Raw genomic sequence first — 21,988 nt, 5'->3', positions numbered from 1 at the left:
CAACATTTCTTTAGGGGCAATATTTTTAATATGTTTTTGAGGGGTAACTTTAATTAGAGAGGCATATTAATTCATTTTATGGTTTTGGTTGTAAGTTAATATTTTCGTTTCATTTATTATTTTTGGTTGTCCTGGTTTTGTCTTGGTTATTTAGAATATCTCCTTCTTATCTATATATATATATATATATATATATATATATACAGTATATATATCCTATTTAGAATATCATCAAGTTCTAAGTGTTATTTACAAAATTAAAGTTATCACGATGGGCTTAATTACAGGTACATTTCAATTGTTAAAGATGCGATCTAAAATCAAATCCAGAGAAATCACATTGTATGACTTTATAATAATCATTTCACATTTTAATTAATTAATATGATCACCATGAAATGTTTGCAAATTGCAGTGTAGCCTTTTAGGTTTGTTTACTATCCTCTTTCTGAGGCCCTGATGTGGAAAGAGTCCAGAAATAATTTACTCAAGTAAAATATGGTTTATGTAGGAGAAAGTTCTGCTCATGGATTTTACAAAGGAGGTGAGAACATTTTGGTCTCAAATTTTTATAAATTTAAAATGCAACACTAAATAAAATATGTTAGGATATGACATCATGAATATTTTGCCAGTACTATTATATTATATATATATATATATAAAAATTGAGTTTTGTGTGATTTCATCAGGGGTTTAATAATTCTGGTCTTAGCTGTATTTTTTTCATCAGCAGATTATTAATTGCATTGTGGAGGGAAAAAAATGGCAACATTAAAGTGAAATTTCTTTTTGAGGATTGTTAATGTTCTATGATTTAGTTTACTTGTGCCCCCACCAGGCTAAGCATTGCTTACTTGCTTAGGTCTTTTTAAAATGTTTGCAATTTTTAAGAATTTATTGTTGGTGTTTAGGTATTAATCATCTAGTTTTTCAATAACACATGATTATCAAGTGATATTTTCAAATTTCCTGTCAACTTTAAACATTGTTTTAACTCAAAAACACAACGGTCCACTGGATGAATGATTGCTCCAGCACACAACCACTGGGCTTAGCAAGTTTTCTGGGGGAAACCTTGTATTTCAGACCGACACGTGTTATATTATGACTGCTAATATAGTTATTAAACTGTTGAAGAAATCCTTTAATAGAGGAGCCATGTTGTGATGACTCCCTGAAGGTGGAGTTTCAGAAAGGACAGGTATTTTTAAAGAGACAGAGGCCCAATTTGAAGCTGTCAGATTTATTAGTCAGATTTCTTTTGAGTCATATTTGATATACATAGCGTTTTTATAACAACTGTAAGTAACATAGTTACTTGATTTTGCAATAAAACAGCACCATGCCTCTGGAAAACACATAACACTGCTCCTTTAAGATCTATATTCTGCAATTTAGCTTGTGCTTCAGGACAGATTAGTCCCAACCTGAGAAGGAGCGCACATTTCTTGCATCCACACAAGTTTTCATCCCAGGCAAATGTGTGTTTGAAAATTTTCATCACACCTCAGATCGCAGTGGAGCAAATATTGAACACCAAAGGAAAGCAAACATTGTCATCAGTCCAAAATGGATTGAAACGAGCAGCTTTCACTTATAAAGTGAAATGTATTATAGAGAAAAAGCATGTGAATCAGAGCCAATGTTTATGTTTATCATTATGCAAAAGGATGTACCTACTGTCTCCTAAACTTAACAACCTTTGAGTAAAACATGTAGGTATCGACAATAATATATAAAACATAAAATAAGCCTAATTGTGCAGGCTTATTTTCTTTAAAAGCAATTTTGAAGTAACCGTTTATCAAATTGTTTTTTTTTATTTGTTTTTTTTTAGCTTCTTGTATAACATTCTGGGGCTTATAATTTGAACGAGTCACTGAGACTCAAACTATTAACCTTTTGACCTCCCATTTGCTTTAGCTCATCATGTAATACTCTAATGTTGAGCCACAAAGTTCTGAGCCTTTTTCTAAATTCTCCTTCCTTTTTGACCTTGAATTTCCCCCCTAAATGCACTTTTTTTTTTTTTACATCATCCATTGAATATTGTGTAACTGCCTGTCTTTGTAGGATTACCACTTTTTTATATAAATATATATATATATGCCATTTGGCTGGCACTCTCATCCTGAGCTCCTCATGGAGTTGAGAGTGCATACATGTTGTTTTTGCTTCCTTTGGGATTTGAGCCTCTATCTCTGACGCTGTTAACGCCATGCTGTACATGTTGACCTACTCCAAAGAGTCCACCCATGACCCTGTTAATGCTGTGCAGCTAGCATTAAAGTCTTCTGCTCAAATATCATTGTTTTAATAATTAAGAGTTTTATCAAAAAATGCAAAATATGCCTTCTATTAAATTTGATCCCACTTTTTTGCTTCCAATTGGAAGGTTTTATATACTTAATATTTTTTAAAGGGTAAAAACAAAATTATACACAATTCATTTCTAAATGCTAGCTGCCAAATTTGGAATTGTATACAGTCTAGAGATGAACCCATCAACTATAGGTGATTTCCAGGTAGATTGGTTTTCATCTCATTAACAACTCAAAATCTGATATCTTTATTTTGTTAGCATACCTAAAAGCTATCAGCGCTGAGAAAACGGTTTGGTGTTCAAAGTAAGTGTTTTTTAATAATGTTGAAATGTTTAATAATGTAGTTGGAACTCAAAAAGTATAAGAAGCTACAAAAAGATGTCATACAGCTTTTTAATTAACCAACAACAGACTCAAACCTGGTGGAGGAATCCTGCATATTCATGGAATATGCAGGATTCACAAATCTTGGTGAAGCAGTGGAAACACTCAAATCTGACTTTTTCGCAGACCAACACGTGTGCACAATTCCTTCATTTTGAACCTCACATTGAGCTAAGTAATCTTTTATTCCGCAGACTCTGCTTCTGATATTGGACAAATGCAGTTTTGTCTGGTTAGCTATTATGATAAACTGTCTACTTAGGCACTTGTCAATACATCAGAGCTGCACCGTGTTGATATAACTTCAGTTTACAATTCTGGCTGCTTTCATGGATAATGAACTGCCTTCAGTCCAGTAACACAAATTATGGAAACTGTTAGAGGCATGAGTTGGAATTCTGATGAACTAAGTTACCTTGTAGAATTTCCTTCCTGTGGACCAGCTACATCTATTGACCCATTGGTACGTAAATAAGCATGACATCCACAGAAAACACAGCAGAAAGTAAAACTCTATGGCATGATATGATGTTGCAAAGTTCAATATGTTAAACTTTGAATTGTTTCTCAACTTTATACTGCACAAATACAGTATGTCCTATGTTTATTATATGGATTTAGCTAGCAGTGTTAGAGGTGAAGGAAAGCTGAATCAGTGTTGCCAGATTGGGCCTGTTTCTGAAAAACACAAAACTTGTAGTAAAATGCCGTGTTATTTCACTTATCTTATTAGTTGATTTATTTTGAAATCTCTAGAATCTGTCGAACGTGACATCATCAATGATTTGTCATTGGTTAATCAAGTGTAGTAGTACTGCTATGTAGTCGTATTGTAAAACATAAATCCCAGGGCAACATTATTATTATAAAGGACATATTGCCACAAAAAACTCAAGCCTCATTGTGTTCAAAGAGCCTCAATGGGATTTAGGTCTGGTCAGAATATTATGAAGGACAACTAAAAATGTCATGAATTGTCTCAAGTCTGAAAGCAGTCGATGACCCATGGGACACAAGATTTTTATATACAGTGTATATATATGTACAGTATATATATATATATATATATATATATATATGGTACCATAAACATGAATTTTATTAAAGGTTGGAATTCGTTGGGTGGGTTTTATGTTGCTTTTGGGCTGGAAACTGTCGGTCAGACCTGGCAACCCTGAGCTCAGTGTCTTATTGTTTGTACTGTTAGCAGGAGGAACATCTGTTTTAGCTCTCTGGTCCTGCTGGTTTTTGTCTCCAGAATTTATTCTTGAAGTTCTTTAGTTAAGTGTGACAGATTACATTTGAGTTTGAGTGAAACCAAACATAAAAACGCTTTATCACTTCTCTACAATGGCAGCCTTAAGAAAATCGGAATTAAGGGCCGAGTCGACATTCTCTAGAGAATACAAATGATGCTAATGTTTACAGCTGCTAATGCTAACAACAAGGCTCCTGAAACGTTGGTCCAGAAAAAGCTAGATTTTCATACGACAGTGGCCCTTTTTTTGGTCTAATTTAATAATGTGATGATAAACGATGGGTTCCACCTAGGCTGTCTTCTCTAATGGGTGTAAATCAACTGAAAAGTGTTCAAGGCATATACTTAGATGTCATTTTATTGTTAGCAGCTGAAAAAAAGGGGTAAAAAAGGCTCTTTCGACTCTTTCCCACAACCTGAGTGCGTTTCTAATGTTTATGGATGCATTGGATGAGCTTGATAATAATGCTAATTGTTGTCAGAGTCATTCATTAACACCTGCGTGGTGAGAGTGTGGTGAAAGTAAGTAGCTACTATCAAAGTCATTAATCACTTTGCTCAAATGCGGCGACATTGGCCAGTCAGTTAAGTTCCAGCTCATTTATTTGCCTTTAGAAACCCTTATCTGCTGAAATCTAATGAACATGTTTGTTCAGAGTTAAATGAATGGAGGCTTAATTAAAGCTTTGTAGCTAATTATTTAACTTTATTGCAAATTAATCTGCCACATTCGGTAGTAAGTAATCCGATTAAAACATTATCACAATGATTTCAGTGACCTTCTCTTTTCATTTCACCTTTAGGAAAATCCCTGTTTCCTCTGATTGTTCTATTAATTTTAGTCATTTTTATTTCTTCTTTTTTTGTAACAACTTTGATGTTAAAACACCAGAAAGCTATAGACTTAGGCATGTGCAGCTATCGTATTCTCACAGTATGACGACATTAGTTTTAAGTATAAACACAATAAAACAAAGCAAATTACACAACATTGCTTCTGTTTACTTTTTCCTTGAAACCTATAAATTGCTGACTGTAGTTCTTAAAGCTGCGCTAACTTATGTGAGGAGTGGTGCTCCTTTAGTTTTTATACCACTACTACAAATAAGCCTTGTTTCACTCTGGTCACCTCAGCACTTTCTCCGGCAACTCACAGACCCACCGGTGGATGGAAGTGTTCACTATGTCAGAACTTCTTCTGCAATTGTGTTTCCATCTCCCACATAGAACATGAACTCTTTTTCGAAAAAAAAAAAGCAAAACAAAAACCACCTTAAGTGAGTGTAAAAACGTCTAATTTTGGTGAAATTGAAGTTATTTTAAATGTTGTCATTTCCAACAACCTTTTCTAATGTGATCTTGCAAAACGTGCAAAAACACGTTGATATAAACCCTGCTTCATAGTCATGTGCAATTCTATTCCCCTTTATGTCATATGCTTTATTGTGCAATTTTGCACTATAATATTTACAGGACTTTGCTGAACTGGTGTTTTTTAGATTATTATTGTTTAACAATATTTGATAACTTATTTGTAACTGGAACTATGAATTTGAACTCTAAACACTTGTGTCATTTTTACTAAAATCATGCAAATCACCAATTAACTGTGGTTCTATATTTGAAAAATGCACACATTTGAATTGTCAAATGTGTGTTTGGTGTGTTATTGCCAACACGCAGGCATTTTGTGTAGGGGTGTGTTTGTGCGTGTGCTGGTGTGTGTTGTCGCAGTGTACAGTTTGATGACAGACACATTTTATTATTCTCCATGGAAAGCGGCACTCAGCCAGCATCTGAAAATGGACAATGGAAGGCAGGAGCCAGTGAGGAGAAAAGGAAATCCCACCCAGTGTTTGTCCACTAACTGTGTCTTTGCTATCTTCCTGCTTAGAGCACAATACAGCAAGGTGCCCTTTGTAGTTTATTGCTGTTTTAATGCTCCCTGTAGGTGCGCAGAATTTTAAAGCTGGCTGCAGAGTGACATGTTTTCATAAGTCACCCTGGATAAGCAGAGGGAAGGTTAACTTTTTTTTGAAAATGAGGCAGTTTGATCTGTTTTGATAATGGTGACAGTCACTCCTGCACTGGGGGCTGGCACTTTCTGCTGTTTAAAATTAAAAACTCCTCTTGACCTGAATAATGATCATCAGGAAATTATATTTTTCCTCCAAATTGTATGTCGGTTCAATTCAATATTAGATTTTTTTAACACATCAGATAACATTAAATGCACAAGCGGTGTTATTGGATTTACCTTGACCCTTGAACTGCATAATAAATTTATCTTTTTGGTGAGGATAGAGAAAATCTGCTCCTCCCTACCACTGATTAATGACACTGTCACACTTTATTATTAATGTTATTAACAATAAGAATGGCTCTCAATGCTTTTACATATAATTATCTGTACATACACGTTTTGTTTTATTTCAAACATCCAGATGTGTATACAACCAAGCATGATGTTTTCGATGTGGTGTTTTGATCAGGTTGGTTTTTGTTTGTATTTTGTATTGTACTGAAAAGGGACTCAAGTAAGGGAAACACTCCTGCCATCTCTAGTGCTTCTTCTAGGGATGATTCTGGTCTTAACTTTCTCTTCATTTCCATACAGAGTTGGCTGAAATGAACTCTTTAAGAAACATCAAATAGATGGTAACCTTTAGTAGTGTCGGTGTTCTGAGCAACTACAGTTTCCAGTAGAGGGCAGTGTGTCTGTACTGTATATCTGTCTCAAAAGACAATGGTATTTACATTGTTTAGATTATGCACATGCTAAATATCATTTGGCTGGAATATCTCTATTGGGGATGTGATTCATTTTCTTTTCTGTTGTTGCCATTGGAAGAGAAAACATTCATCTTTATTTTAGAGTATAAATGGATGAATCACCGTAACTGAATCTGGAATGTATCTACATTGCCTGGCAAAAGTATTCAAACTTTTCAACATTTTGTCTCATTACAATCACAAAGTTTAGCATAATTATTAAACTAAGGCATAATGATACAGATTTTTCACATTTTTACTCATTTAAATATAAAAGGAATTGATTGCAGTTGTGTCTCCCCTAATTTGGTCAGAAAACTAAACAATTTGTTTTAACCAGAGTAGAAACCATAAGGCCCATGTTAAATCTAGAGGACACACAAATCACAGGACTACTATTGGTTATACACACCACAAATGTATCTGGTATATGAAAAAGCAAAGATCAGAAAACCATTTCTGGAAGAAAACCATGAGAAGTATTGTTTAAAATTGACCCCGAACCTCATAGATTCACAGGTAAAATGTGAAAAAGAAAAAAAAAAAGATTAGGATTGTTAAAAGTCCGTTTCTTGTGGCCTACATGCAAAACGCTACATCTGGTGGAAAACTAATATTGAACAGACCCTTCATACTGTGAAATGTGGAGATAGCTTCATGGTCTGGGAATGATTTCTGTCACCAGGAAGAGAATAGAGGCACTTCCAAAACCATGTTTTGTTTTTATGCTTTATGCTTGTCATATAAATCTAAAAGAAAAGAAAGAAAATCTTAAGTAGTGTGTTGTAATGCGAGTAATCCTTCAAGAGTATGTGCTGCATGTCTGTAGTTTGACATTTTGATTTTTTCTTTCTTTTTTTGCATCCGATTGAAGGTTTTCTATCTGTTTTTCTAACCTCTTAAGGTTGACTTTCAAATTATATGTATCCAATACATATAAATATATACATACCATATATATGTATGTATATACATATACATCCATCACCTCCATCTCCATACGGTATGTACTGTATATATCCACTTTATATGCATATAACATTTTTATTCATTGCAGACCTTTATTGTTAGATCCCAATACCTAACAAAGTAGGTCGCTAAAATTGGCCCCAAGACTTGGAATAAATTTTTATAGTGCCCATTATTAATCAGCTGTTCACATCTGCGATGAAAGTAGATTTCATGGAAAAGAACAAATTTAGAAAAAGTCATGCTTCAGAACTATTTTATGCCAGAACTTGTGCTGCGAGAAAACACGAATTGCACAAAAATCCGTGAGGGACGGCGGAGTCCCTGCTCGAAATTCCGTGAAAGACGTGTACGGAGCCCCGTGCAGGAAGAAAAATGGCGAGTGACTGAGGGTCATTGCGCGCAATGGAAACCCTGTAAATTCTAGACACTAACAGGTACCATAGAATTGCACAAAAATCCGTGAGGGACGGCGGAGTCCCTGCTCAAAATTCCGTGAAAGACGTGTACGGAGCCTGGTGCCAGAAGCCCATTAAAATGCTGTTAACATCATTTTAAACTGTGTGATTGTGAGAGTGAGTGGGAATAAAAATAGCAACAGGTATTTTGTTCCATATGACACAGTAGGAGTGTAACAGGTAAACCTTCTATGGATGCAAACTCGACTAAAAACCCACCCGTTTAGGATTGTATTTGAAACGTAATCAATTACAAATTTATTGATGGAACCTGACTTAATGCTGTGTTTTGATTGTTGATTCTATGTTGCTTTGTGTTTCTGTGTTAGATATGATGTAAAGCACTTTGAAATGCCTTGCTGCTGAAATGTGCTATACAAATAAAATTTGATTGATTTGATTGAGTAAAAAACATTTCTTCAAGCTTCTACTTTTGACCATTTTGCTTCTTCAAACATTTATGTTATTTGAATCTTCAGGACAGATTAGTTGAAGTTGGAATTTTTGTATTGCACAAATGTATATTGGGTGGACCATTCCTCTAAAGTTCATTATTGAATGAGCCTATATGAGGCATTGCCACAGCATACGAGGCCTTTGGTGACATACATGAGTCTGGAAAGCATGTTTGGTGAAACCATTATCCATTATCTAATGTTGGCATATTTTTTCCAAACACAAATCTAAACTGAAACAAATATTAATACTGTGAAACATGCTTTTTCTGTTGTTTAAAAATCTATATTTAGATGTAAAGTAATATTGAAGAAAGTTCGGTTTAGTAACGATTTGTGTTGCCGTAGATTGTAAATAACACCTGAGTCCGCTCTTATTTAGCAACCATCTGCGTAGTACATTGAACTGCAGGTGCCATTACATTGCTACGGTAATGTGTGCATGAGTGTGTGTGTGTACCTGTGTCTTCTCAGTTACATTTCCCTGAGCTGTTTTTGCTTAAGAGAACATAATCAAGTTGTTCTTCCCCAAATTAAATCTGTAGCTAGTTTGTGACCTGAAATATGCCCTCATCCCCGTGGCATTACTTTCAGCTCACTACTAAGGATTTTGTACAGACACACGCACACCCACGCCCACACACACAGATCCACGGCAAGGGAAGCTCAGAAGACTATGTTCTGATAGCTTCATGCAGCAACTTGACTAGAAACAATTCCTCCACTCGTCTCCCGTTTTCCTCTTCGACCTTCTCTTCCTCTCCTCCATCACCTTCTTTATTCTTTTGTTTCCTTCCTCATTCCTCCATTGGTTATTCCCAAGTGTTGTGATTATCACTGTGCCTTTCTTTCTTCTTGTGCCAGACTACAGCATAAACAACAACAAAGACTGCACTGAACAAAAAAAACAAAAATCAGACAGACCCTTTCTCACACCCCCCCCCCCCCCCCCCACACACACACACCGACGGGAAGGCTGACAGCTACATCTGCTAATAGACACACTTGGAGAGACTAAATAGACATCTTCCCATAGACGGAAAGACAAGAAAGCCGCCTACACACCCAGACAGCGAGGATTTGGTGAAACATAAGCACACACAGCGTGTCACCGCATACACACACTCAGTCATAATTCTAATATAGGTTGTCCCTAGTCAAAAGGAGCGAGCAGGATTCCCTCACTGATTGATGACTCACTGAGGCAATAGCCGTGGCTGTTTGGGCTTCATTATTGTCTACGCAGTGTCACCATTATACCTCAACTGATGCAGACGCAGCTACCTGAGCAGATGAGTCGTTTGGCGTCCAAATCACCAAATAAAAAGACTTACTAGTACAGGAGCATTTTGACATCCTAATGAGTCGTACACACCACATCCTGACATCTGGCACAAGGACAAAAGGACAGCACATACACTGCAGGAGCAGCAGCACTGCGCCGTGCAGTACCAGACTACAAATCAGTTATGACATAATTTCCACCGCTCTAAACGTGGCTGCATTCTACTTAATATAGTTTCCAGCAAACAGATCATATTTTTTAAGGCAACCTTGTGAGGAGAGTTAGAATAGTTTTTGTAAATAAGATGATGGCAAATTGTTGAATTATATTTTGGATGAAGCAAAGGTAACACCTTACTGTGACAAACAGAAATAAAGCCACATACAGCACATCATCAAAGTATTCATATATTGTCGCAATACAACTATATCTATTTTATAGAGATTTTATGTGGTAGACAGGGAGAAGAATATCTGTTTTCCGAAGATCAACCAATAAAAATCTAAATGGGTATTAAACACCGATACCCCAAAATAAAAGGCAAGCAATAGGCAGGTTTTAGCAACAGGATTTTGATGACGCACAAGTTTAAGTCAAGTTTATTTGTAAAGTAAATTTCAGCAACAAGGCAGTTTAATGTATTTAACATCATAAAAACATTATAGAGTCATCAATCATGAAACAAGCAATAAACATTACATTTTGGCACCTCAGTGGTCACTTTAGATGGAGGGCAGGAAGTATAATGTCAGTGAAGGAATCTGTTGGAGAGACTCCATAATGAAGCTCTTTAGATCCACATTTAACACAAAGACAGAGTGTTGTTGATAGAGGTTGACTGTTGGTGGCCAGACTAGCAACGCTATGTTACGCAAAGAGCTGGAGCAACCTAAAAGGCCCCCAAAAAGTTCATATTTCATTGGGATTGATGTTAACTTGTTTCTCATGTTGCTAAATATGACTCATGAATGCAGAGAATGACAGCTCTTCCTTTATCATCTCCAGATGTTCTGACATGTTTTCTTTTCTCCAAGCTAAAACGTAGGTGGTGGTTAGGTTTTAGCAATGATTGAATGTTGTGTTCGATTTAAATATACAGCATTTGTCTGTACATGCTGGATCACACAGAGCAGCACAGGTTTTTGATGTCTTTTTATTGCATGTATTTAACAATTAATGTCCATAATACTTTAACCAAACAGCACCATGTCAGAGAACAGGTTTAATGTCTGTAGGGTGTAGGCCAGTCTAACTGACTGCATTTCACTATTGAAGTAAAACTTGAGCTAAAAATAAAAATCTAAAACCTTTCAGAGAAATGAGGGCATCTAAGGAGTTTTTTTTCAGGTTTTACTTCATTTCTGGTAATCACCTTTTCTTTCCAGATAAATTTATAACTCACTGAAACCACCTCAAGATCCCCCATAGGCCACCGCAATAATGAGACATGATGTTTTTCTTTTTTATGTTTTGTGAGAGAAACGAATGTAACTTCAGTCTCCAGACCTCATTTTGGCCCTTCAGGCAGGTTGGTAAGCAACACTGCAGGCTTGTTTTTCTTGAGTTTATTTGATCATTTGCTCTTATTGATATTTGGGAAAATCATGTCCTGCAATATGCTGTTTGATGTCTCAGTAGAGTGTGCTTATCATTACACCTGAGCTGAGTTTCATAGGTTAGGTGAGGACACTCGAATTAGCCTCTAGTTCACTGAGTGTTGTATTTGCACTCATGGTGTGTGACAATGCTTATCCAAAAAATAAAATAAAAAATTAGTTAGATAAATTCGAAAAACAATAACTACTTCCCCACCTTCTGAGTCTGACCCATTCCATTATGGACATCTTGTACATAATGACTTGTTAATAAAAGTGGGGTATGGTCAAGTGGTGACACAAAGGTATAAAAATGAATGTCATGTTGTGTTCTTTTATTGGAAAGAAATTAGAAAAAGTGGAAAACTCAACACCAAAGTCTTAAAACCTTTTTGGATGAATTTACTGTCTTCACCCAAATTCCTTGGAAAGCTTGTAGCAAACGATTGTTACTGGAGCGCTTGATAGAGGCATGACCACATTGCTGATTGGTCCATGTTTATTTCCCTGGCAACACTCCCTGTCTCTGTTTGTGTCACCTAGAGAAGGCAGATCCTTCTGGTTCTGACCAGATTTAAAAGCCACAATGGCGACTCACTGCAACCCCACGTCACTGAATGCTATATTTCTATTATCCTTCAATGTATGCCATTAAGACCAGTGATTGGACAGAGGGAGACTTACAGAACAACCACAACAAATTGACTGAGTTCTTGTAAAAATGAAGGAAAAACAAAAACCTCACACACAGTAACACATGTTCACTCATATATCCACAGCACAGCCTTTTCTTTTTGTTTCGCCTTTTTTTGCTAATGTATCGTGGCTCTGTATCTTGTACTGTGGTGCATAAAAGGAAAAAAAAGAGTCTCAAACGGTTTTATAAACCGTGGGGGACAAAGGGATTGTTGGATTGTGCCAAATCAAAGAAATGAAAAATGGCTTATCTCACATCTATTCTAAATGAAAAAACAAAGAAAAAGCCCTGATATCCTCAGCTAACAAAAAGGTTGGCTAAAAACATTACATCTGTGGCACCAGCCTACTTATCTAGCGCATCTAACAGAAACGAACCTCTGTGTGAAAAACATACCTACTCCTCAAACTCCCACAACAAACTTTTAAACAAAAGACAATGCTCCAGAGCAGCAGCACTGCCGTACTCAGCATTCATCTGCTAGGAGCAGAAGGAGAGCCCAGAGCCACAGGTGAGGCTTTTTCAATGGGTAGACCTGGATCTTAATTGGTCTTTTCAAATTCTCTACCCATTCAGAGCTTAAAATTTCAAAATTCCTGCATTTTGAACCTGAGGAGAAACATGAAAAAAAGGGCAGGAGAAAAACCACCAACAGTCTGCAAGACATGTAACATAATTTCTTCTGTCTTCTGCATAGTTATTATAAACAAGGTATAGTTCTCCATCATCTGAACTAAATAGGAACAAAAATTTAGCTAATGAGTTAGAACCAACAACTTCATACTTTAACTAAGGATTAAGCCTGTACTGTTTCAATTAAATTGGTCACAAAAATTAATACCATCAGCTTCATAAAGTTAATCCTGATGGAAAAGCTTAAATCAAACATTGTAGCCCTGATATGGAGAATTTTAGGCCTAATTGCATTCAAAAGTTAGTAATTAAGTCACAAAAATTAGTCTCCTTGTTATACAAATGCACACACTGATTGTGTTTTCATTACAAATGTGTGCAAAACTCAATATTCCGCTAATGTTGAAAAGTAATTTTTTTTCTCCATTAAATAAGAAATGTAATTAAAATCATATAGATAAGTTTGTTCACGCAATATGTCATTAAAAAACACGCTGCGCCATGATCCTCCAACTACTTCCTGTCATTTTCTTCTTCGTAGTTTGCAGCAGTGGCAACAACTGGTTGTTGTTCATGTGACTTGTGATGTGTAAAGTGTTTCCAGCGTAGGTTTGCGAAATAAACCAATTTTGATACAGCCAAAAAACCACTTCATGCCATCGCCAAAACGTTTTCTTGAAAAACTAGGTTTTTTTATTTTTATTTTCTAAATGTTAAATAAAGCAATTATATGGTCAGTGGAAACAGCTACTGAACGGTTATTTAGTATAATCACTCAAGTGTAAAACTATGTAATTTCTCTTATTTTGTGGGATGTCTGCTGATTAACAAAGCAGGAACGTGCTCAGAGCTCACTCTTCTTTATTCAGTATGTCACAAAACAACCTCTCATAAATCACGTTGCTCACCTATCATGGTACATTTCACATCAGAACTTGTACAGCAATGCTTAATCCTGTCGCACGTATACAGAACTTCACCACAAACTTACAAGATAAAGACCTGGATTGATCTGTTAACAGTTGTTGCTTTAACATTTAAACTCTTGTAAACATATATGCGTTAGCTGCCATTTGTACATTTGGTCATACTCAAAACCAATAAATTCAAACTTTCAGAACTCTGACACTTACTATGAAATGAACTCAAATGGCAAGTCAAGCCTACATGGTGGTTTACTCATTGTACCTGAACGAGGGACGGTTTCCAACGGTGTTTGTCTCAGATGCTACATCATTTGTCTTCCAGGTCACAGGATTTGTTGGTTTGTACGAACAGTTTGTGTCTGATATACGCAGAAGATGGCTACTGTTGTGACTGAAATGTCCTCCTGCAGCTCTATCCACTGCATATGACCTGGGGGTTGAACTAGCACCATGGACAGTGCCTGGAGTTGTCCACTGTTTCTCACCATTTAACTTTGAGAACCATGTAATGCCTGAATTCAGTACAGGCAGATTCCTCACACTTACAATTAAAAGGGTTGCTTCTGTTCTGTAAGCCTTGTCTGCAAAAACAGGTGGTAATTGTGACGCACCAATCTTAGCTACCTCTGCAAAGGTCTGATAATTAGCCAGTGTACCCTTTTGCTCAGCTGTAGGAGAGGGCTGAAAAAAAATTAAATGTGAAAAAGACTAAAAAAGATTTTAATTTTTAGGTAGTTTATTTTAGTAGTTTGGACGGAAATGCTCTAAACGTTTTATTTATAACCCGTGTGGCTAAAATGAGTTTGTTTCACGGGTATTGTTTTTTTTTAATTTTTGTTAAATAAATAAGATACATTGAAGGTGTATTGGGGTCTTATAATGGCTAACATTGTCATTTCATAAAAATAGACAGCTATGAGCTTTTATCGGCAGGTCAGGTTTTTTAAAGATTGGCCAGAAAACGGTAATCAGCACATCCTTTCTGCAGGCAAATCCTGAATCTGTCAGTCTCCTATTCCACCCAACCATCACTCTTATTCTCCCATGAACTTGAGGCTCAGACTGACCCCTGACCCCTCACAGGGGGCAGTTCACCTATTTCTAGTTGAGAATAATGACCTTAGACTTAGAGCTGACTCTAATCGTGGATGTTTTACACTCAGCAGGGAACCGCTCTAGGACTTGCTGGAGGTCATAGCCTGAAGTAGCCGACATAACCCAAAGTTTCCCCCAGAAAGCTTGTTAAGCCTGGTGGTTGTGCGCTAGGACAGTCATTCATTCATCGGCCCGTCGTCTTTTTGAGTTAAAAATGTTTAAAGTTGACAAGAAATTTGAAAATATCACTTGATAATTATGTGCTATTGAAAGATTGGAAGATTAGTATCTGAACACCAACAATAAAGTCTTAAAAAGTGCAAAGATTTTAAAGAGACTTAAAAAAATAAGCAACTCTTAGCCTGATGGGGGCACAAGTAAAGCCTGGTTGCCCGCCAGGTTTATAAAGCACTGAGGGAAAGGGAAACCCTGTAAACATTAGCGAAAAGCAGCAGTGATGAGATCCTGAATCTCCTCGTCATGACAAACGACACAAACTGGACTGGTGACAAGGGGGAAGGTCAGTGGTGAATTGGGAGCAGGCTGGACTTTGTGCCAAGAATATTTCGGATCTTGCTTTAGGCATAAAATCATTGGATTACCTCCATGCAGACTTTATTGGCATTACAGAAGCAAAACTGTTTTTATAATTACTCACCTACTTTTTGCAGGTAATTAGGGTTGGAAGCCCTTCTTCTTCACTCTAAAGGCTGCCACATATTTAACTCAAAGCTAATGCTATGGTTAATGCGTGGTCACGTGGTTGCAGACCTTTGGTTTTCGCACACACCTTTCGTACAACTTCACAAACCACCAGGGAGGCACCCCTCCCTCTTCAGTATGCATCACGCTCTGACACGCCAGGGTTCCCCCTCATTCCTTCCCTCTCTTTTGGATACGAAACAGTCACAGAGAAAGCACCACACTTTTTCTAAAGTCTCCTGAACGGACAACATCATTACAATTTCCATGCAGACGTTTTTAGCCATTTCACATGTCTTATTATTACAGTAGTTATTTTGTAAAGACAAGTACAAAAGTACACAATCCCTCACCGTATCAGATAAATGCTCATCGGATCGATACAAAAACCGGATAGAGAAAGCGGACTAGTTGAAGAGAAATATCAACATTGAAGTCTGAGCGCATTTCTGCATAAAAATCACAAACTACTGACCAATTGCACAACACTTTGCACAGATCTCTGTTGAAACTGTTCGATCTGGGCCTGGTGTCGAGCTCAGCAATGATGCAATGCTTGTCACACGTTTACGTCAAAGAGAGCCAATTTCGGCACTTTGGATGAATTCTGCAAGATCCTCAATCCTCTGCTCCCTCCGATTTAGTAGGTTCTCTGGCTGGACTACTTCAAAACTTTAATATTACTACTGGCCTGAAGGAATAATCTGGTAAATTTATTGATTACTTGAAACCTCAGTCTGCCAGGTGTATGAATATTTTCCAAATAAGAGTCACTCAAAATTAAATATTTAGACACTGAAACCAGTGATGAAGAGAAACAGTCACATGTTCCCAGATCTCCCTTCTTTTTAGATGTTATCATGCAAGACTGAATATTTTGGCAATTTTTGCAGAGGTGTCAGCACAAATCAGATCTCTGTGCCACTTAGGGTTATGTAGACACAAAGGCAACAAGCATCTGAAACCAAGTGTGCCTGCTCGCGTTTTGAGAGCAAACCCTGAACATTATGATCTTTGTTTTCAAATTGTAGCTTAGGATTTTGACAGAGCCACAGTTGGTGGACGAGAGGAGTGCAGAGGAGGTGCATTCGCTTTCATTTTCACCTGCTTGAGTCAGTCGCAACTCAACAAAGGCAAACAGGAGAGCCGGGTTGGCTTACAACATGACATCTTCCCCAAACGTCGACTAGGTGCGTCTCCACCTGAGCTTCGCCTTGATGTTAAACAGCAGGACGGTAGAGTGAAGAAGCTGACTAATAAAAAAAAGAAAAGGCACTAGGACCCAGTGGCAAGAGCGCGAGTAGGCAGGCAGAGTGGGGCTGAGTCACTGCATGTGTCTGAGAGGCAGTCAGAAACAGAGCAGAGCAAGGGAGAGCAGAGGTGATCTTAGTCTCATCAGCACAGGATAACACAACCATGATGGGTTGATTTTTGGGGTTGGGGAGGCGGTTGGGTTTGGAAGTGTGCATTTGCCACCACTTGCTCAGCCATGGAGACCAACAAAGTTCTTCATTTTGTGCCTTCCGGTGAGTATATATCAAAAGCTCCTGAGAGCTGCTTCTCCGCTGTGCACGACACAACAATCACTGGGAGAACCTTGGGGTTCCCTTCCTCATGAAACCTGAGAACCCCCCTTGTGCAAAACATATGCAGCCCACTTCAACTTCCACTCTGAGGCACGGCAGATGTTTACGTGGATGCGTTCCATTGCACATACTTGCCAAATCGGGAGTTTGATCAATTTGTGCTCAGAGGAATGTGGCAATATAGCGGACACAGACAGGAAACTGATTCTTTTTCATTTTCGAGAAGACAGAGAGCTGTGGCAGCTGTGTTCTGCTTGTAGAAATTGAGTTGGTTTTTTTTTTCCTGTGAAAACATATTTGTGTGTGTGTGCACGCATGTGTGCAAAAGTGTGCATTCTTTTGTTTATGTCTGGTATGCGGCACGAGAGGTTCCTGTGTCGTTTTTTTTCTTTTCTTTTTTTCCAGCAATTGAGGAACTGAACCTTGAGAAATTGTTGCATTGCAAACCCTCGCAGCGACGCGAGTGTACCTGTCGAGACCGTGCACAGCCGGAATGCAGAGGGAGCATGTGTTGCATTGGTGGGTTCCTGCATGATAAGTAGAGAAAGACCGACAGCGTGCAGGGAACAGTGTGTCTGTGCTCCCATGCAAAGGAGAGACAGGCATCTGTTCTTATCTGGATGTTTCTGTCTACTTACATCAAAAAACAGGACTTAAGAACATATTGATCCTTAATGGTGCCTGTGGTTTTTTGTTTTTTTAATACACACTTGTGTGTGCGTGTGGGGGGGTGCGTGCATGTGTGTGAGAAGACAGATTAGTATTGCTGACAGCCACAAGAGAGCAGCGAATCCCCCCCCCAAGCTCCCAATGTAAGTCCTAAGAGAACCCAAAGCCCATTTGGAGGTGTGATGTGGCTGCCTCCTCACTTTCATTTTGTCTAAGGCTGAACAGAATACTGCAACTCCTGGTGTTTTTCTTTCTCCCTCTCTCAGTGTGTGTGGGCGGGTGTGTGTGTGTGTTTTACTTAAACATTACTTGGAATTCTGTGACAGCAAAAATACTATGTCTGCTTGTGAATGAGCACCAGGTTGTGTTTGTGTACATATACTATAGGTATTTGTTGGACTTCAGTTGCGTGTTCGGTGTGTGTTTTCAGCAGATGCATTGTGCGATCTAACTAAACCAGAGTGTCGGGTGTCGAGGTGTGATGGACACTGACGTGGCTTGTCCTCTGAAGAGTAATTTGCATTCATTTGCCTGCAAGCTGATTAGGTGGAGGTGACAGGTTGGATCCTTGCAGCAGAACAATTTGGTCCTGTTTCCTAAACGGCTTGTCACACAGGAAAGGTTGAAGGCTCAGAAAACACCGTTCAGAAACAGGAGGATTGCTAGTTCCCCATTTAATGATGATTGTATTCTGTCTTAGTTGACCTTGGTTTTAAAATGCTGATATTGTTTACAGAAAATCGTGTGTATATGCAGGAATTTGATGGCATTATTGATCACTGCTGGTGACTCAATTACATTTACAAAGGATTAGATTTTCTTTTCTTTTTCTTTTTTTTCCATCTCCCAATTTACTCCCCTCTGGATTTTTGGAATAAAGCAGAGCAAGCTGCTCTGTGCGACAAAAATCTCAGGATCCATGGCATTGGAACATGATGTCCAACTGAAGGTACAGCTCGCACTGGCCTGGAAAATGAAGAAAAGCTTTAACTGACTGAGTTTTATGCAAATGGAGACATATTTTGCAAACAGATAATCATGTTACATTATTCACCCGCTATCTAACGGGTTTCTACTTGCATTTTATTTTTTTTAGGGGAGGGCAAGGTCAGAAGACGTAAGTTTCACTTTTTGGATTTGAAAATTGCCACAAGGCGTCTGCATGTAGCGACACTGCAGTCAGCTTCACTAATGCTCTGATGATGAGTTTCATCTGTGTTTTTTTTTTTTTTCTTTCTTGCTCCTATTAACCAGCAACAAACTTCTCCTGCTTAAGACGATGCCTTAGAGAACTGTGCAATCATTTCTATTTTAAAAAAACCTTTTTATTTCTGTCTAGCAGCATTGATGTAAATATTTATTTAGAAATTTACTTACAGATTTTCTCTCTGGGTTATTACCATAACTAACTTACACAAGTAACCTTCAAATGACTTTGCTTTGCATAACTGGAAAAACTCCACATGACTCGATGAGAAACAGAAATGTTTGGATCATTTTTCAGGTGTGAATAATATTTTGATCACATAAGAATGTTGAAGAAGAAAAGTTTCCACATTTATCAGTATTTACGCAACAACTGGAGATGCAACAGTTTATCCAGCTCATGAGATGAGACAATATCTGACACAAGATATTTGGAATACTTTTGGGAAAGCAAAGGATGCTTTTTTTGTTTTCATGATTAGAAAAACAATTTCACAAACCACAAAACAAGTTTCCAAGACGCTAATCAGTGTAGAATTATCCAGTTCAGGCTCAACCTACCTGCCTACTGCTGCAATTATGCGATTTAAGGCAGTTTTATTCCAAAATAAACTGAAAGTGATATTTCTGTGTTTTTACTAACAGAAAAAAGGTGCAATTAACCTACAGTGCCTTTTCAGGTTTCACCAGTTGGAGTATTTTTTTTTTTACTTGATATGAGAAAATGCAGTCCATACTTATTAAACTAGTGAAATGTGGGCAGTAAGAGGCTTTGAAGCTGCCACAGTCATTAGCAGGTAATTGTTAGCCATTTGCAGTATTCTCTATGCAGTTTCCAAATCATGGTACGTGGTCCATCACTCTCACTGTTTTTTCTACCAAGTACCAAAATGCAAACATATAAAGGACTTAAGAGGGGTGGGGACGTCTTATCACAGCGTTGCCACTTAGCCTGTCAAGTTGTCTTTATAGTCAACTCTGTCGGCACATCAGTCTAGTTCAAGAACTCCTGCCAGTCTTACGTCACATTATCAGTCCTGGTCCACATGTAGCCGGATATCTGGAAAATCAAATGCATTTCTACCTGTTTCAGCCTTTCATCCTGACGTAAACTCTGTTTAATCTCACTAAAAACGATTATTTAGAAAAACTCAAAGTGGAGATTTGAGAAAACTCCGTATTCGTGTTTGCATGTCTACATGGGAAAGCAAAGATTTAGGATCCTGCGCATTACAGTCTGAGACAATTAATGTGGCAATATATTCACATACTTGCTTTCACATCATTTCCAATCAACATTGTGTTGTGTTAATTTTATATTCCAATACACAATTTAAAAGTAGTACAACCTTTAAATCTGTCCACATCCTGGCGCCACGTTTAATTTCTAACAGGAAGTTGTGGTTCTTTGGGAGAAATCTGATTGGCTGATAGGTTTTAGCTTTGCACTACACTGCCCTCTGAGTCTGGCATGTTTAGAACAACGCTCAGGGCTGGATTTGTGTGGATGAAAACGTTTCTGAAACCAATCTTGTGTGTGCAATAATTTAAACAATCTGGCAAAGATATAAATTTTTATAAAGACATCTTCATCTTGGGGTTCATCATGAGAGATTACACTTAGTCTACTAGTTGTCATATGCTGGCACAAGTTTTCCCCCAGAGAACCTGTTAAGCCTGCTGGAAGGGGGCGCTGTAGTGCAGAGCACCAGCAGCCCACCATGTTTTTGTGCTAAGGAATCTTAAAAGTTACAAAAATTTTAAGGTGCATAAGCAGAAATTGTAATTTGGAATTAATGGCTTGAGGCCGACAGACAGTCTGAATCTGTGTGCACCCCCTCATGCCCAGTTCAACAGACCAAGTATAAACCTAGCCTAATTAGTCTTTACTGTCACTGTTAATGCTGTATTAATAAAACATATTTAAAATAAACACATAGCATGGTGTGGGGCAAGTCAAATCTGGTGGTCCGCCAGGCTGATAATACACTAAGGGAAACCTGGCTGACATTCTAAAATTTAGTGGCATTTTACTATCCAAGATCTTGTTCTACACAATCATGGTTAGACACTAAACGGTAGTATCTTTTTTTTAGTTTGTATAGATATGTATAGATATGTCATTGCTTTTAGGGTAAGATGATTTATAAGTTTCAGAGTTGAGACTGGAGTGAAAATGGCCCGGCCAGCCAAAAAAAGGCAAAGTATCAGTTCCTAAACCCACAAGCCAAGTCCACAGCAGTGTAATCTTTTTCGTTTTAAACTTTTTGATTTAACGACCATAAAAGCAACATAAAGCTGTCCTGTTACAGCCAAGTGTCAACGGTCTGGCGTGACAGAAAACCAAACGATCGGCGCAGCAGCCATGACCTGCAGAGCCCGAAGGCATCAGCATGGATGACACGTAGTGACGGTGGGAATTAGTACTTTGACCATGTGGAAAGTGGAGGTGTGCAAGCTTCAAGATAGATGACGAGTTCCTGCGTGCATGTGTGCACTATAGATGTGACAGTGATCTCTGATCAGTATTCACCGCTGCCAAACAGACCTCTGAAGCTCCAGCCTCCGAGCACAGCCATCTGGGCAGAGGAGAGGCGTGCGTCAACACACACATACAAATCACCGTACAGTACCGGGCGCGTACGCACACACCGACAGCGAAATGTCCCAAAACCACCTCCATACAAGACATGACAAGTCAGTCTCACAGGCAGGAGAGCGCTCACACATTCACACAATCCTCACAAAAAGCGGCTGTGTCGGACATTTACCGTTCAGACTTCTCCCAAATCATTCCCACTGTCCAAAATCATTTGTTAATGTAAACACAGGTAACATTTATGGTCATGTGTCAGCACAAACACTAATCACTGCAGGGCTCAATACTGTGTTAGAAATGTTCACTCTGCATCTCACTACATCACACCTATAGGGCGTCAACTAACCGTTAAATTAGTAATTGATTAATCAG

General features: G+C 38.1%; 1 protein-coding gene across 5 annotated transcripts in view; it reads left to right on the top strand.

Annotated features, from left to right (window-relative positions):
- Nucleotides 1–21,988, top strand: part of slc4a11 (solute carrier family 4 member 11) — a 148,883-nt gene that overhangs the window by 2,733 nt on the left and 124,162 nt on the right. The window contains exon 1 of one of the 5 annotated variants that reach the window (XM_028001599.1): nucleotides 16,898–17,082. The exons of 3 other annotated variants lie outside the window; for them this stretch is intronic. In XM_028001599.1, coding sequence (XP_027857400.1) covers nucleotides 17,046–17,082 — 37 coding nt within the window. In that variant the 5' untranslated portion in view covers nucleotides 16,898–17,045. Of the gene's footprint in view, nucleotides 1–16,897; nucleotides 17,083–21,988 lie in introns of those variants that run through there. One more of the 5 variants, XM_028001597.1, reaches the window with a different exon arrangement.

Source organism: Xiphophorus couchianus, chromosome 19 (genome assembly GCF_001444195.1).
Source record: "Xiphophorus couchianus chromosome 19, X_couchianus-1.0, whole genome shotgun sequence".
NCBI classification, from domain to species: domain Eukaryota; kingdom Metazoa; phylum Chordata; class Actinopteri; order Cyprinodontiformes; family Poeciliidae; genus Xiphophorus; species Xiphophorus couchianus.
The sequence above is the reverse complement of the archived record's forward strand: the minus strand, read 5'-3'. Positions and strand labels throughout refer to the sequence as shown.